Source organism: Artemia franciscana, chromosome 2 (genome assembly GCF_032884065.1).
Source record: "Artemia franciscana chromosome 2, ASM3288406v1, whole genome shotgun sequence".
Classification (NCBI taxonomy): Eukaryota; Metazoa; Arthropoda; class Branchiopoda; order Anostraca; family Artemiidae; genus Artemia; species Artemia franciscana.
Genome location: NC_088864.1, coordinates 25,812,750 through 25,827,636, shown reverse-complemented (window position 1 = coordinate 25,827,636; position 14,887 = coordinate 25,812,750). Strand labels below are relative to the sequence as shown.

General features: G+C 34.2%; 1 protein-coding gene across 2 annotated transcripts in view; it reads left to right on the top strand.

The window, feature by feature from the left end:
* LOC136039329 (palmitoleoyl-protein carboxylesterase notum1-like) overlaps positions 1 to 14,447 on the top strand; it is a 91,513-nt gene extending 77,066 nt beyond the window's left edge. The window contains exons 11-13 of one of the 2 annotated variants that reach the window (XM_065722955.1): positions 3,639 to 3,868; positions 5,990 to 6,133; positions 13,405 to 14,447. In XM_065722955.1, the coding sequence (XP_065579027.1) occupies positions 3,639 to 3,868; positions 5,990 to 6,133; positions 13,405 to 13,544 (514 nt within the window). In that variant the 3' untranslated portion in view covers positions 13,545 to 14,447. The remainder of the gene's footprint in view (positions 1 to 3,638; positions 3,869 to 5,989; positions 6,134 to 13,404) is intronic. The other variant, XM_065722963.1, reaches the window with a different exon arrangement.
* Positions 14,448 to 14,887: the final 440 nt, after the last annotated feature.

Sequence of the window (14,887 nt, the reverse complement as noted above, 5' to 3'; positions counted from 1 at the left end):
ATTTTGGTTGTGACAAAATAGCTAAGTAAATAGTGGTTCGGCATTATAGTCGATGTTGCGTATAGTTGTGCAGTTTTAAAGTACTAAAACCCTTAAATAGTTGAAACCAGATAGTTTTTCGTGCATTCTTAAAATAAAAATATCTCGTTCGTCAATGACTTTTTCTTAAAATTGCCCTATTTTTAAATCACCATTCAGTCCTTTGTCAAAAGGAATTTGAAAAATTTGAAATTTTTTTAATCAACAGTTTTACTTTAAAATAAATAGGGAACTAAATAAATAATGTACTTTTTTACATGTTGAATAAGGGTTAATGATTTATGAATAAAAGACAAGAACATAATGTTTAATCTTTCAATAATTACGGAGGAAAAGTGTTAAAAATGTCAAATATTGAAACAAAACGAGGGAAATAAATGAGCAGTTTATTGACAATGTTAAAACCAAATCTAAATTAAAATAATGAATGTAATATATTATATTTGTTACACACAGACCTCTTAGTCTATCAAACGTTTTGTGCATGAAATGTCAAAACTTGCGGACACATTAAACCAAAATTATATTAATAACAATAAAGGAAGTCATCTTTGATGGTTGTTCGTCGAATTATTGCAAAATTTGTTTAAAAATCTTCCTATTTATCCTGTATCTGTGCCAACTAGCTGAGTAGATGACATATTGGGCTTACAATCCAATATATTTATGGGAAGGGGTTTAGGCTTGGGGTCAGTGGTGGGATTCTGCAATCTCAGTGACTAAGTCTGGGAAGCTTGCGGTTAAACAGATTCCCATGTAATATCTGGATGTCAAATGCCAATTGAGGTGGAAAAACACCAGATTCTGCTGCAAGTGCAAGTAAGTAGGTGCAAGTTAGTATCTATTTATATGGGAAGCTGGTATACACTTAAAGTTGTGGGTAAGGGTAAATTGAATTTATGTTTTATTAAGAGCATAGTCAATATCAATATGAGCTTAATCATAATCAGTATCGGTAATGAGAAGATCGATCAAATGGAGAGCTTCAATTATCTAGATACAAGACCCAGGGTGAAAAAGTTTGGAAGAGTAGGAAGTTAAGCCTGCGTAACAAGATTAGAATTTTGAAAGATAAGGTCATGACAGTGGTCAAGTAAGGTTCTGAAGCGTGGTCGCCCAGAATAACGGAGGAAGATTTGCTTGATGTTTTAAAGATAAATTGCTTACGAGTGGTTGTGCATACCCGGCTGACTGACCGTATCTCGAACAGTAAGCTTTGCAAAAAACGTGGGTCAATCTCACGTTCCAGAGCTATAATGAGAGAAATATTGATATGGCTAGGAAACGCTCTGTGAATGAAGGATGACACACTGCCAAGATTGCCCTTGTCAGGGAACAGTCTTGGCCGAAATAAAAAGTAGGGATCGACGGATGTCTTAGGAAAAGATTTAAGTGAAAAAGGAATTTATTGCAGGGTGTAAAGAGGGAGCGTTCGAATGGATTGGGATGGAGGTGGAACTTGTGGATCTGTGTTGGCCTCAAGCGCCTTGGTACCATAGTGAACTGTTAGCAGTAGTAGTAGTACAATCGATATCTATAATGAGTGGAACTTTACGGTAAAGAGTAGGGGGATTGGGTGGTATTCATTCCCCCCTATCTGTCGGATTGATTTATGGTAATTTTTTGTCATTGGTTTTAATTTTCTTTCAAAAAAGGTTATTTTTTTCATTTAGTTTTGGTCTGTTATTTATACATTGAGGGTTATACTAAATGTTAAAAATTGCATTTAAATTATTCCTTGATACGATTAAACCTAATGAAAATAAAAAATGTGAACAGGCAAACAAAAATCTGGGTGTAACCAACCTCCTGAGCAAAATGAAAAATTTTGCTTTTGTGAATAAGGACTGGAAACCTTAGATGCAAGCTTCTTTCACACGTTAAGTATGATTATGTAATTTTCATCAATATAACCCTTTTTAGGAATATTTTCACCCTTTTTCTAAAATTACACAAATTTTGTTATGACAATAACTTTTGATAAGAAACTTTAAACTTAATGGATTTTACATTAGAGTCAGTATTGTCTTCAAATACTACTTGGAATGTATACACCAGTAGCAAATAATATCTTTTACTCCACGGTCTTTCAATTTATAACAAAAAAAAAGTATGATAAGAGGCGAAGAGAGTGAACGAAGCAATAAAAATTTTTTAAAGTAATACTAAGAAGAGCCGATCTATCTTAAATAAAAGTCTTCCCCGTTATTTAATTTTTTGTTTCATTTTAATTGTATATATTTAGTATTAATTTTGTTTTTGAAAGATCTCTACAACACTGGCAAACATGCTATATCTGTTTAATTTTATTGGACAAATTCATTGGACAAATGTTGCTCTTAGTTTTGAAAAATTTTAGTGCAAGACTGCGAGGTTTAGGGGATGGCTGTCACTCTATTATATAAGATGGCTCATTTAAGGATTTATAGTTGTTTGTCACTTGAATTTTTTCTTCCATCGAATATCTTCTCCTTTTCAATATCAAGTTTACGCAAGAGGGACTGCACCTTTCTGCCTCTGATGCTTAAGCTCAACTGTTGTATAAAGTTTCTTCGACAGTAAAAATAATCACTGAAGAAGGGGCACGCTTGAATTTTTCTTTGGAGTGGGAAGATAGAGAGAGATAGAGGGGGGGGGGGTCAATAATCTTGCGGATGATTTTCAAGGCATTCATTTAATTTTCAAAGGAAGGTGGGCTCCGTCGGAAAAATATTCCTCTGTAGGATACTTTCGATATGAATGTGATGTTATATTTTGCACAGGTTCACACATGTTCTGAGACTGGAAGGCAATGCAAGTAGCTTCTTGATTGTTTAAAATCAATAAGCTCTCTGTATATTTGCTTTATAGCATTTTGGCTCAAACGAAAAGAAAAAAGAAATAGTATGTAATGGTGGTTAATCATCTCGTGAGAGCTGTGAAATTTCGTGTTTTTGTATTCAAGAACTTAAAGCGACTAACAATGGACGAGGTTATTAAAATTTACGAAATTTTTGGTTTAATCTTCACCAAGATCATCGTCCTAGCCACTTTTTAGCCATTTTTCTACAGATTTGCTTGAACCTCAAAGATTTTAAACATTTGAAAATACCACAAAAAAGCATATTCTTTCTATAATATTCTAAAAATAATTAATATTGTTCTCAATATTGTTTCAAATAATGTTCTCCAATTTATATCGTTATCAAAATAATTTTTTTGAAGTTTTAGGTACTATTGGAACTCTACTCAAAGTTTGTCCCTGTGAACTTTCAAAGACTGACCTTTATTTCTTAAGTAAATTTTTTGTTTCAGTATCACCTGTGATTGTGATAACAAAAACACTTGTATCTAATTAACTATTTACTAGTTCTTGTGAAAGAGCCTGTAAAAGCTCTTACAAGGGAGATTGATTTCATTTTAAGGTTAAAAAATGCTTGCTTCCCCATAAGAATTCTCTATTTCAAATATTGCACAGCTTTGTCTGATATACGCATTTTGATCTGCCAGAGACGATGAGGGAGGAGGAGGGGTCACTGCAACTTTTTCCTTCTTCCAATCTCTCAAATTTAACATTTTTTTCTATTTTCTCTTTAATTTTTATGCATATTTTCTTTCAGATCGTCCCCTGCTCTGCTTCAATCAGACGAGCCAAGAAACATGTCTAGAAGGAAACTTAAAAATATAGTATCTCCATCTCTACCTTACAAACTTCATCACAAGCAGAAAAACAAAGTGAAGCAGAAAAACTCAAGGAACAAAAACAAGAACAGAAGGAAAAATGAGAGAAAATCTAAAAGGAAAGAAACAAAGAAAAAGAGGAAGGATGATAGAAAGAAAAGAAGACATAGTGAGTAGATTCATATTGCACAAATTTATTTCTTGAAATTGCATCCGGCTGGGAAGCCAAGACAGCAATCGACCAAACTTAAAACCAACTTGCCACTCTATTACTTGTTACCTTTTCAATTTTATGGAAATGGTCACGATCCAAACTTTTATTAGAACATTTAGAGTATACTGACCCATCATTGCTTTTTTTTATTACTATTATGAAAGGTTAGCATTACTCTTGATAATGATTTTATTTAGAGGAAAGGGGTGAGGTTCCTATAAATAATTAGCCATCTTTAAGTGTTTTTTTTTACCAATAAAAACAGGAAAGCGATGGGAACATCCTGGTCCATCTTGGAACTTTTCTCCCAAATTAAATAAAAAAAAAAACAAGTTTTTTTTAACTGAAAGTAAGGAGCGACATTAAAACTTAAAACAAACAGAAATTACTCCGTACATGAAAGGGGCTATTCTGTCCTCAGCACCCTGCTCTTTACACTAAAGTTTGACTCTTTTTCTCAACTCTACTTTTTAAAACTGTAAAAATCTTTAGCGTAAAGAGCTGGACGCTAAGGAGGGAGGCGTTCTCTGATACGCTGAATTTGATGGTGTAATATTTGTCAAGATTCTATGACTTTTAAGGGGGCGTTTCCCCTTCTCCCCTATTTTTTATAACAAGGCAAATTTTCTCAGGCTCGTAACTTTAAATGGGTAAGACTAAACTTGATGAAATTTATATATTCAAAATTAGCATGAAAATTCGACTCTTTTGATGTAACTATTGGTATCAAAATTTCGTTTTTTAGAGTTTTGGTTACTATTGAGCCGGGTTGCTCCTTACTACAGCTCGTTACCTTTAACTGTTTGATTCAGTCGTGCTGGCTTATATTTAATTTTTAGAAGCCTGAGGTATTTTTTAGTTATTATTAATAGTTTTTATCAAATAATACACGTTTGTTTTATCAAATGACTATCAGAGTTAGGCTTACTAAGTACTAAGTAATTACTTCTTTTTATAGTTTCAAAATGTTTTTTTTTTATGAACTTCGCAGGGGTGAGTTTTTTATAAGAGTAAGTTTTCCAGAGTCTAGTTTTCCAGGAGCAAACTTTCTGGGGCGAGTGTAAAAGGGGTCAATTTCTCGTGGGGGGTGAGATTTTGCCGGTTGAATTTTCTGGGGTAAGTTTTCTAATGGTAAGTTTGTTTGGTGGCAAATTTTGCAGGTGTAACTTTTCCGAAGGCAAATTTTCATAGAACCAAAAAATCCATTACAATCTTTGCTTGTATTTTCAGTAATGTTTGCCTAAATCAATAACATTCATCTCATCCCTGTACTATTAAATTACCCAGTGGTCACTTTTCTTACTATTTAAATCGAGTTGCAAAAAATAGCTATGGTAGTATGCTACTACTACTACTAACAACTCATTGCAGAAAAAAGCCACCTGAGATCAACATAGCTACGCATGCTCCTCGTCCATCCCAATCTATTCAAAGCCTCTCTTTACACCCTCCCAGGAAGTTTCCATTTCCCTTAGAACTTTCTTTATTACATCCTCCCACCCCGAACGCAGACAACCTCCTTTTCATTTTGCCCTTGACAGTTGGCCGAAAAGGACAATCTTCGGTAATGTGTCATCATTCATCCACAGAACTTGCACAAGCCACCTTAAAATTTCTCTCATTATAGCCATAGAAAGCGGGATTGAACCTCACTTTTCGCACAACCTACTATTTGAAATACGGTCAGTCAACCGGGTACCCAGAGCAATCCGTATGCTATTTCTCTGGAAAAAATCTAGCAAATCTTCTTCCGCTTTTAGAAGCGCCCATACTTTAGAACCATATTTGACCGCTGGCATCACTGTATCTTCCAATATTCAAATCTTGGTTTGCAGAGTTATCTTCCTATTCTTCCTATAATCCTATTCTATTTTGTATTCTGTGTTAGAAAAATGTGTTTTAAACTATGACCACACTGTTCGGTCCTCTTTCTATGCTGTTGCAGTCAGTTTCTAATTAACTATACTTTTGACACCGTTGGGCCCCTTTCAATGCTGTTACACTACAGTATCTACGATGGGCTCTAAAAATAGTTCAGCAGAAACTGAATAAATTCTAGTAAAACATTTTTTTCAGAAAAGCTGATGGATGAAATTCGTCGAGCTAAACGCTTGACACCCAGTCCAGCACTACCAAAGCTATGCAAGCAAAAACTGACAGATTCTTGCTCGTGGCCACAGTGTAATAAATCATGTCCGAAGTTACAAAATCCCTTTAGCGGTAAGTTAATTTTTCATTTACGTCTGTTGAGTTGTTCGAAGTTAAATCAATTGAAACTAGTTTTTGGTACCAAGCTCTCCAAAAATTTGCTGCAGTAATTCAAAAAGTATTATACCAAAAACTTTAAATTAAAGCATTAAATGTATTTCACTCTCTTGACTGTAATTAACAAGTCAAATTGTCCTGTCATAAATGAGATTTTTGAGGCATCAATGTTATTAAAAAAATGTTATCGGTTTTCTAACTACTTTTATAAGTGAGGAGGCGGGATCTACTCGTTTTGGAACAAAACAAAATTCTAAGCATCTCGAAAAAAAATAAAAAAGGGAAATTTGGATTGAATCAATCAAAAAAGAGTGTTGAATTGAATATAGGCTACAAATCTTAGATTGAAAATGGTCATATAACGCATGTTGAATTGCTACAGCTTAAATATACTGGTTAAGCATAATATAAATAGTATAAATATGTATAAACGGGATAAATGGTATAAACAAAGTAAAAGATAATATAATGGTATATAATAATTGGATGAAATGTAAATTTTATTGTTTACACTCAAACAGAGACAAACATAAAAGGTATGGAATATTTTTACACCTCATGATTTGAGTTTCACAATAAAAAATAGTTATGTATATTGTTTCTGGAGTTTTTTGGCTCTTTGCTTTATGAAAATAATTGATTTGACCCGCCGAATTCAATAATTGACAACCCGAAAGCATTTTTCCAACTTAAAATTTTTGATATATTGGCCGAAAAATTCAAACACTAAATAATAATAAAAGTGAAAATTTATCATTTAAGTAGTAACTATGGATTAATTTTGTGTCTTATAATTTTTTATTGCGATTCGGAACTAATTTTGAAACTTAAAATCCTGTCATAAATCTCTGGATATATTTGAAGGCCTTGTTCTTAAATTTACCACCAAATTAATACATTCAACCAGTTACTAATACCAAAATTTTGTTTCTTAATAATTGTGTTTCTGTAAGTTGACAGAAAATTTGTAGCAGCAATTTTTCGTAATAATCGGGATAACCAATAAAAAAAAAAAAAAAATATTACTCCTAAGGTAAGTATCTTTTAATATGTATATTAAAGAAAAAGTCACCAAATGAAATTCCCATTAAATTACTCTATTTCGATTCTCTGTAAGGCTTGAGAAGTTTCGATATTCAACAATTTTAAATAAAATATTAATATATAACCCATATAAAATAAATACCAGAAGAACACTAAAAATGAATATGAAAAAAACTACAAATGAATGTGCATAGTCAGTTTAATACGTATATGCTCATATTTATTCCTTAAAAATCTTATAGTTTTTGATTTATTAAAGTTATAGAACTAGAACATTTAATTTTGTTTTAGTAAAGCGCAAATTATGTTTGGGCCTTGAGAATGTATAGGGGTCATGAGCCCTAATCATGTTAGTTTCTAGTCGTTTTGAGTTTGACTATGTTATATATTGTAATTTCTGTTCCTTTTTTGGTTTCATTTAGTTATTGATGCTGATTTCTGGTACTTTTACTCATGGTAGATTTGATTCTATTTTTGGTTTAATAGAGTTCTTTACTGTCCCTTGAAAAACTTGTTTTGTGTAAAAAGCTTTTTTTGATTAATTTTGATTCTTTTCAGGAAAAAAGAATTGGAAGCCTGATTGCCTTCCAATCACTTTTCCCTCCTAAAAAGAGCACTACAATTTTCAATTTCCAATCAAATTAACACTTTTAAAATATATATGATATTACTAGTCATGATAGAGCAGCGCTGCCTATGATATTGTTTTTAAATGTCCTTTTAATACCCCATAAACATTCCCTAAAAGTTTGAACTTATTGCCCTTAGTGTCATTAGTTACAGTAATCGTAGAAGCAGTATCAAAAGTATACACATAGCGTCTTCTGGCTATGTCAAAATCTGTCACAACTTACCCTGAAAGGTTTAACATAATAATGCAAGTCATTATTGTGCAATTGCTTTGTCGCCTTGACAATATCCATGATCATGGTTCGTTTAGATTAAGTTCAGCTTCACCTGAACTTAAGTTGAACTTAAGTTGAAAGCTTCACCTTAATACACTTAGCTCGTTCAGTAGTAATAGTTGTAGTAGCAGTAGTAGCATTAGTAGCAATATGCACATATCATCTTTGTTTTTTTTTAACATTCTCTTTAACTCACGATGTTCCAGCTTCATACACAAATCAGTCCTTAAAATACACTCTTTTGACAATGTAAACGCACATAGAGTCTTTTGATCGAATTTGGCATCAAAATCCTCTCAATTTTCAAACAGTTCGTGGTAACGAACTGTAGTAAGGAGCAACCCGGCTTAATAGTAACCAAAACTTTAAAAAATGGAATTTTGATACCAATATCTACATCAAAAGAATCGCATTTTAATGCGGATTTTAAATATATAAGTTTCATCAAGTTTAGTCTTACCCATCAAAAGTTACGAGCCTGAGAAAATTTGCGTTATTTTAGAAAATAGGAAGAAACGCCCCCTAGAAGTCATAGAACCTTGACGAAAATCACACCATCAGATTCAGCGTATCAGAGAACCCTACTTTAGAATTTTCAAGCTCCTATCTACAAAAATGTGGAATTTTGTATTTTTTGCCAGAAGGCAGATCACGGATGCGTGTTTATTTGTTTTTTTTTGTTTTTTTGTTTTGTTCTTTTTTTCCCAGGGGTGATCGTATCGACCCAGTTGTCCTAGAATGTTGCAAGAGGGCTCATTCTAACGGAAATTAAAAGTTCTAGTGCCCTTTTTAAGTGACCAAAAAAACTGGAGGGCACCTAGCCCCCCTCCCACGATAATTATTTTACCAAAGTCAACAAATCAAAATTCTGAGATAGCCATTTTATTCAGCGTAGTCGAAAAACCTTATAACTATGTCTTTGGGGACGACTTACTCCCCCACAGTCTCCGTGGGAGGAGCAACAAGTTACAAACTTTGACCAGTGCTTACATATAGTAATGGTTATTGGGAAGTGTACAGGCGTTTTCAGGAGGATTTTTTTTGGTTGGGGGAGGGGTTGAGAAGAGGGAGATATTCTGGGGGAACTTGTCATGGGGGAAGAAAATCTCCATGAAGGGAGCGCAGGATTTACTAGCATTATTTAAAAAAAAAACAATGAAAAAAAAAAATATGAAAAAGTTCTTTCAGCTGGAAGTAAGGAGCAGCATTAAAACTTAAAACAAACAGAAATTATTACCCATTTGAGGGGCTCACCTCCTCCTAATACCTCGCTCTTTACGCTAAAGTATTTCTAGTAATTTCAACTATTTATTCTACGGCTTTTGTGGTTCTGGGGTCATTCTTAATGAATTGGGACAAAATTTAAGCTTTAGTGTAAAGAGCGAGGATCTGACAAGGGGGCGAACCCCCTCATATATGTAATAAAAATATGAGAATACAAAAGTTCTTTACGTAAGCTAATTTATAAGTTACGTAGATCTTTTACTAATAAAAATATTCGTAAAAAATTAAAAATTCTAGTTGCCTTTTTAATTAACCAAAAAATTTGAGGGCAACTAGGCTTCCTCCCCCGCTCTTTTTTTCTCAAAATCATTCGATCAAAATTATGAGAAAACCATTTAGCCAAAAAAAAAGAAAAATGCAAATTTTGTCTTAATTATTCCTCTGCGGAGAGCCAAAATCAAAACATGCATTGATTCAAAAACGTCCAGAAATTAAATAAAAAAAAAACAAGTTTTTTTTAACTAAAAGTAAGGAGCGACATTAAAGCTTAAAACAACCAGAAATTACTTCGTATATGAAAGAGGCTGCTTCCTCATCAACGCCCCGCTCTTTACGCTAAAGTTTTTTACTGTTTGAAAAAGAAGAATTGAGAGAAAGAGTCAAACTTCAGCGTAAAGAGCGAGGCGTTGATGAGGAAGCAGCCTCTTTCATATACGAAGTAATTTCTGGTCGTTTTAAGTTTTAATGTCGCTCCTTACTTTTAGTTAAAAAAACTTGTTTTTTTTTATTTAATACCTTCATAGACTAGATTTAATAGTAGTAGTATGACAGTAATTGCGGTGGTAGTAGGAGAAGTACTTGCAGTGTTAGTTTTGTATTATCAGTAATAGTAATAGTAGTAGCAGCAGTATTAATAGCGGTAGTAGCATTTACATCTTGCCTTTTGATCAATTCATCATCCCTTCCAAGATGCCCCAGAAGTTTCAACTTGACACGGTAAGACGTTCCAAAAACATTGCTGATGTGCGCTTTTGATCCCGTTTTGACGCCCTTTTCCATCTTGATCTCTGAGCCTTAAAAGTTGTTGCAATTGCAATTGCAGTTGTTGCAAAAAAAGAGTAGTTTAGTAGCCGAAATAGTATTAGTAAAAGTAGCAGAGCTACCTACTACCTAGTAGCTAGTTTTTGTACTGACATGCATATATTTCCTTTTTGTCAATTGATCTTCCCCTTTAAGTATTCGCTGGAAGTTCTAACTTAATACCCAAATCTATTTTTGATACACCCTTTTGACAATCTGTATGTACATAGTGTGTTTTGGTTTCGTTCAAATTCCCCCTCATTATTCTGTCAAATTTTCACCTTCATAGACTTAGACTTAATTGTACTAGTATCAGAGTAGAACTGGTAGCAGTAGGAACAGTAGTAGCAGAATTAATGTATTATCATTGGTAGTAGTAACAGTAGTAGTAGCAGTATTAAAAGCAGTAGGGGCAGGTACATTTCGACTCTTGGTCACCTGAACATCCTACTTATAAAACCCGAAGTTTCCTCGTTGATGCGATGAACCGTTCCAAAAGTATTGCTGTTACGCCCGTATCAGCGATCTGTATACACATAGTATGTTTTGATTTAGTTTAACTTTCCCTTCAACTTTTCCTCAGATTTTTATTTCAATATCTTCAGCCTTAGTTGTACCCACTACGGAAGTAGTAGTTTTTGTGATAGTAGTGGTAGTAATAGTACTTATGGTAGCGGTAAAAGCAGAAGTAGTTGGAGTAGTAGTAGTAGCGTGCAAATATTACATTTATAGTCAATATTTGCACGTAACATATACCATATGTAAAAAACGATAAGATTGCCTAACTTACTGTCCTTACTGTAAGGCTTTGGGGCAGGGGGATTATACTCCCAAATGCATAATTACTGAGCTTTTCAACAATACTGAAAAAAATAGATGTATCAAAACTTTGTTTGGATGTTTGTTTTTGCGGAATAATGGGTGTGGGGAGGGGGGCATGCTACTCTCAAATCACTTTGACTCTTAAAAAGGGCACCATAATTTCCAATTTTAAATCAAATTAGCCCTGTATGAAGTTTATACGACAACACATTCCGTAAAACCTTATATGCCACCAGGGCATAACTTATAACCTTTTCTCCAGGGCTATGGAGGGGTGTGTCAGCCCTGAAAGCATTGTTATATGTTCTTTGGACTATTTTGTTTTAAAATGGATATCTCACAATTTCAATCAAATGCGTTTCATAAAAAGAGGGGTAGTTAGGGGGAGGCTAGTTAAAATGGAACTAGAACTTCCCATTTTCAACCAAATGAGCCACCTCTAAAGTTTATATAACCATCCCTTCCATAAAACCTTAAATGCCACCGGGGCATAACTTGCAACCCTTGCCCCCAGGCTTTGGTGTTTTGTAACAAAAAGTCTTTTTATACTATCTTTGGACTATTTTTAATAAGTTGGCTGTTTCGAAATTTCTATTGGATGTATTTTGGGAAGAAACGACGTGTGGGAGGGGGGATGCTGTTCTCTGACCTATCTGACTCTTGAAAAGGGCACTAGAACCTTTGATTAGCAATCCAATGAGACCCCTCCAAAGTATATACGACCATATTTTCTATAAGAACCTTATAAGCCACCAGTGCATAACTTACAACCCGAGTCCTAATGGCTGTGAGATGGTTGTCATCCTCAAAGACATAATTTCGAGTAGTCGACGGGGTGGGGGGGGGGGGCTAGTTGCTCTCCATCACTTTTGATTCTTCAAAGGGAACTATAACTTTCAATTTTCAACCGAATGAGACTCCTTTAAAGTTTATAGAACCATCCCTTCCATCAAAATTTTAAATGTCCCCAGGGCAGAACTTACAACCCTTACCCCTAGGCCCTGGGGAGTTGTTTCAACCCCAAAAAAGCCTTGTTATGTGATCTTTGAACCATTTTGGATAAAATGGCTATCTAAAATTTTCGATGGGATGCATTTCGTGAAAATACAACGTGTGTGTGTGGGGGAGGGGTACATTAGGTTCTATGAGAGCCTAATGTGCCCCCAAGGCTTAAATTAAAACCCTTGCCCTACTGGCCGTGGGAGTGGTCGTCTTTTGATGTTCTTCTAAAGTATTTTCGGTATCTATTATACTATTGGATTTTTTTCATTGTCCCTTTTCTTCCTCTTATTAATTTTTTGTCAAATTAAGGGGGAAAAAATATCTTCTAGTAAAGTTTTGGTTTGTAATGACTAAGGTCACTTGTTACTTACCAGTTGCTACCATGAATGGTTTGACTATGTTGTTAAGGCTGTTAATTGCTGCTAAATGAAATAAAATTTGGCCATTTTACCTAGGCTTTTCTGGGAAAGGGAATGCAAAGGCCTATTCTCAAAATACTATGTGTTTGGCTCAATGCCTGAGTAATTTTTTGTTGACAGCCTTTATTCTGGCTTTGAATTATAGACAGTGATTGAAGGTTCCTACTTCCCAGGTTAACATTTATAGTCAGGAACTAAGGAATCTAATTTTAAATTAAGTTTATAGTTTAGGCACAATTTTTAAAGGAAATAATCATTTTTTAGTAATGGTTACCTGTGCACTAACTAGTCCAAATTCCTTATTCATTTTCTAAACTAGTTTACATTGTAAGCTCATCACAAATAGTTAGCTTGCCCTTGTTGAAAAACTGTATTACTCAATTTAAAAAAAAAACCTCGTAATTCAATATCTGACAACCATGTTGGGTAGGAAGATTGTGAATCCAAAAATCCAAAAACTGTCTAATTAGAATAATGTCAATCCAAGTCGCTGTCTTCTGACATAACTTTCTGACCAAGAAAATGACACAGCTTCGCATTGTTGTGTTGGCATCAGATGGCCTTGGGGCTAATATTTATTTTATTTTAATATTAGCCGTGATATGTAGCTGTTAATTAAATAGCATATATCCTCACTTTTGAATAGATTTACATTCTTTCTCTTCTTACTCATAATGTGTTTCTAAGTAGCTATGTAAGTTAGTAATACCTAGAACTTTTCTTCTTTCAGGAGAAGAAATGGAATTCATTGAATTACTCAGATCTTTTAGCGCCGATCTCAGTGGTTTAGCGAGTGCACTAGGTCTGGATCCACCATCCCTGAAAGACATAAGTCAGCATGATCTCGTTCGAATATTATCGCAAGCATAATTCAAATATTCATCTTCATTGATTAAAATTGGATATGCCTTGATAAATGACAACGAAGAGGAGATTTCGAATTTCAAACTAGTCCTTTAAAAGTTGTTTAAGTTGGACCACAATTGATGTTTTGCTCTTCTCTCACAACCAATATAAACAACGAGCTTCAGAGCCTCCTGCAATTCCTAGATCAATAATTTCACTAAGTGTGTTTCAAAGGTGAGAGTATGAATCACCTGACAAGTAGGCTTAGCCTACATACCTTTGCTTTTCTTAGCCAGTCAGATCGAACCGTATCAATTTCTGGGATTATGTTCAAGTGAAATATACTTTAGCTCGCAGATCCTCCCAAAATATCTCAACATACGAGGATAAAGTCGGCTAATCATCCCTTTGGAGTCAATCCTATGATTAAGAAATACTGCAGGAATAAAATACATTCGTCTATACTTGTAAGTGAAATTGAAGTATAACATTGGCGTCAATACCTGACACTAAATCCCAGTGTATCGTAGACAATAAAAGTAAATTTCACACTATATAATGCAAGAATGTTTGAAACATGTAGTAATTCAAATTACTATAGTATCACCACCTCATGAAAATCGATTAATGTAAGACTAAGTGTTCAAGAATTCAGTGCATAAAAAGGTAAATATTTAGTAGAGCGACCTACCATCTAGAGGCCGTTAATTGTAATTATATATACTGCGGGTATTGTCAACTTTGTTTTCTTTAATTTTAAGAGAAGAAGTTTCTACCTCAGGAACTGCTATATAGTGCTGGTATCTTACTTAAATTTTTAATATATTTTTTAAACCGTTTAACTAGTCTCAAATCCGTGCTAGTGACTTGTATGCTCATTTTCTGTAAATTTTGATTTGTATTTCAATATATGTATTTAAAGATTGACAGCATTTATTCATTGTGGTAATTTAGTTTTATTCAATACTCTAATTCACTGAAATAGACTCTGTATTTCAAAAAGAAAAGAATATAAAGCAGGCAGTAAAAGCCTGGTCACCCTCGAAAGGCGCCTGAGCAAAAAGAAAGTGAAATCCTTAAAATCAATGTGTATAAAGTAGTAGTCTACTTGTTGTGAGAGTCCAGAGGAGAATCCACAGGAAGAGGAATCCACGCAGGGGAAAACAGCAGACCGAACGGAGCTGATGAAATATTGTGGAAAATTCAACCGCATCTCAGTAGCATTGGCATAGCAAGGCGATAGGTGCAAAAAACCTCAAAAATCCTAATAGACGACTTTTGGATCACGCAGAATTTGATTTAAATGAAAGGGCTCTGAAGTATTACCCCTGGAAAATTTGCCTGTAAAGCCCCCAAACCCTCAGAAA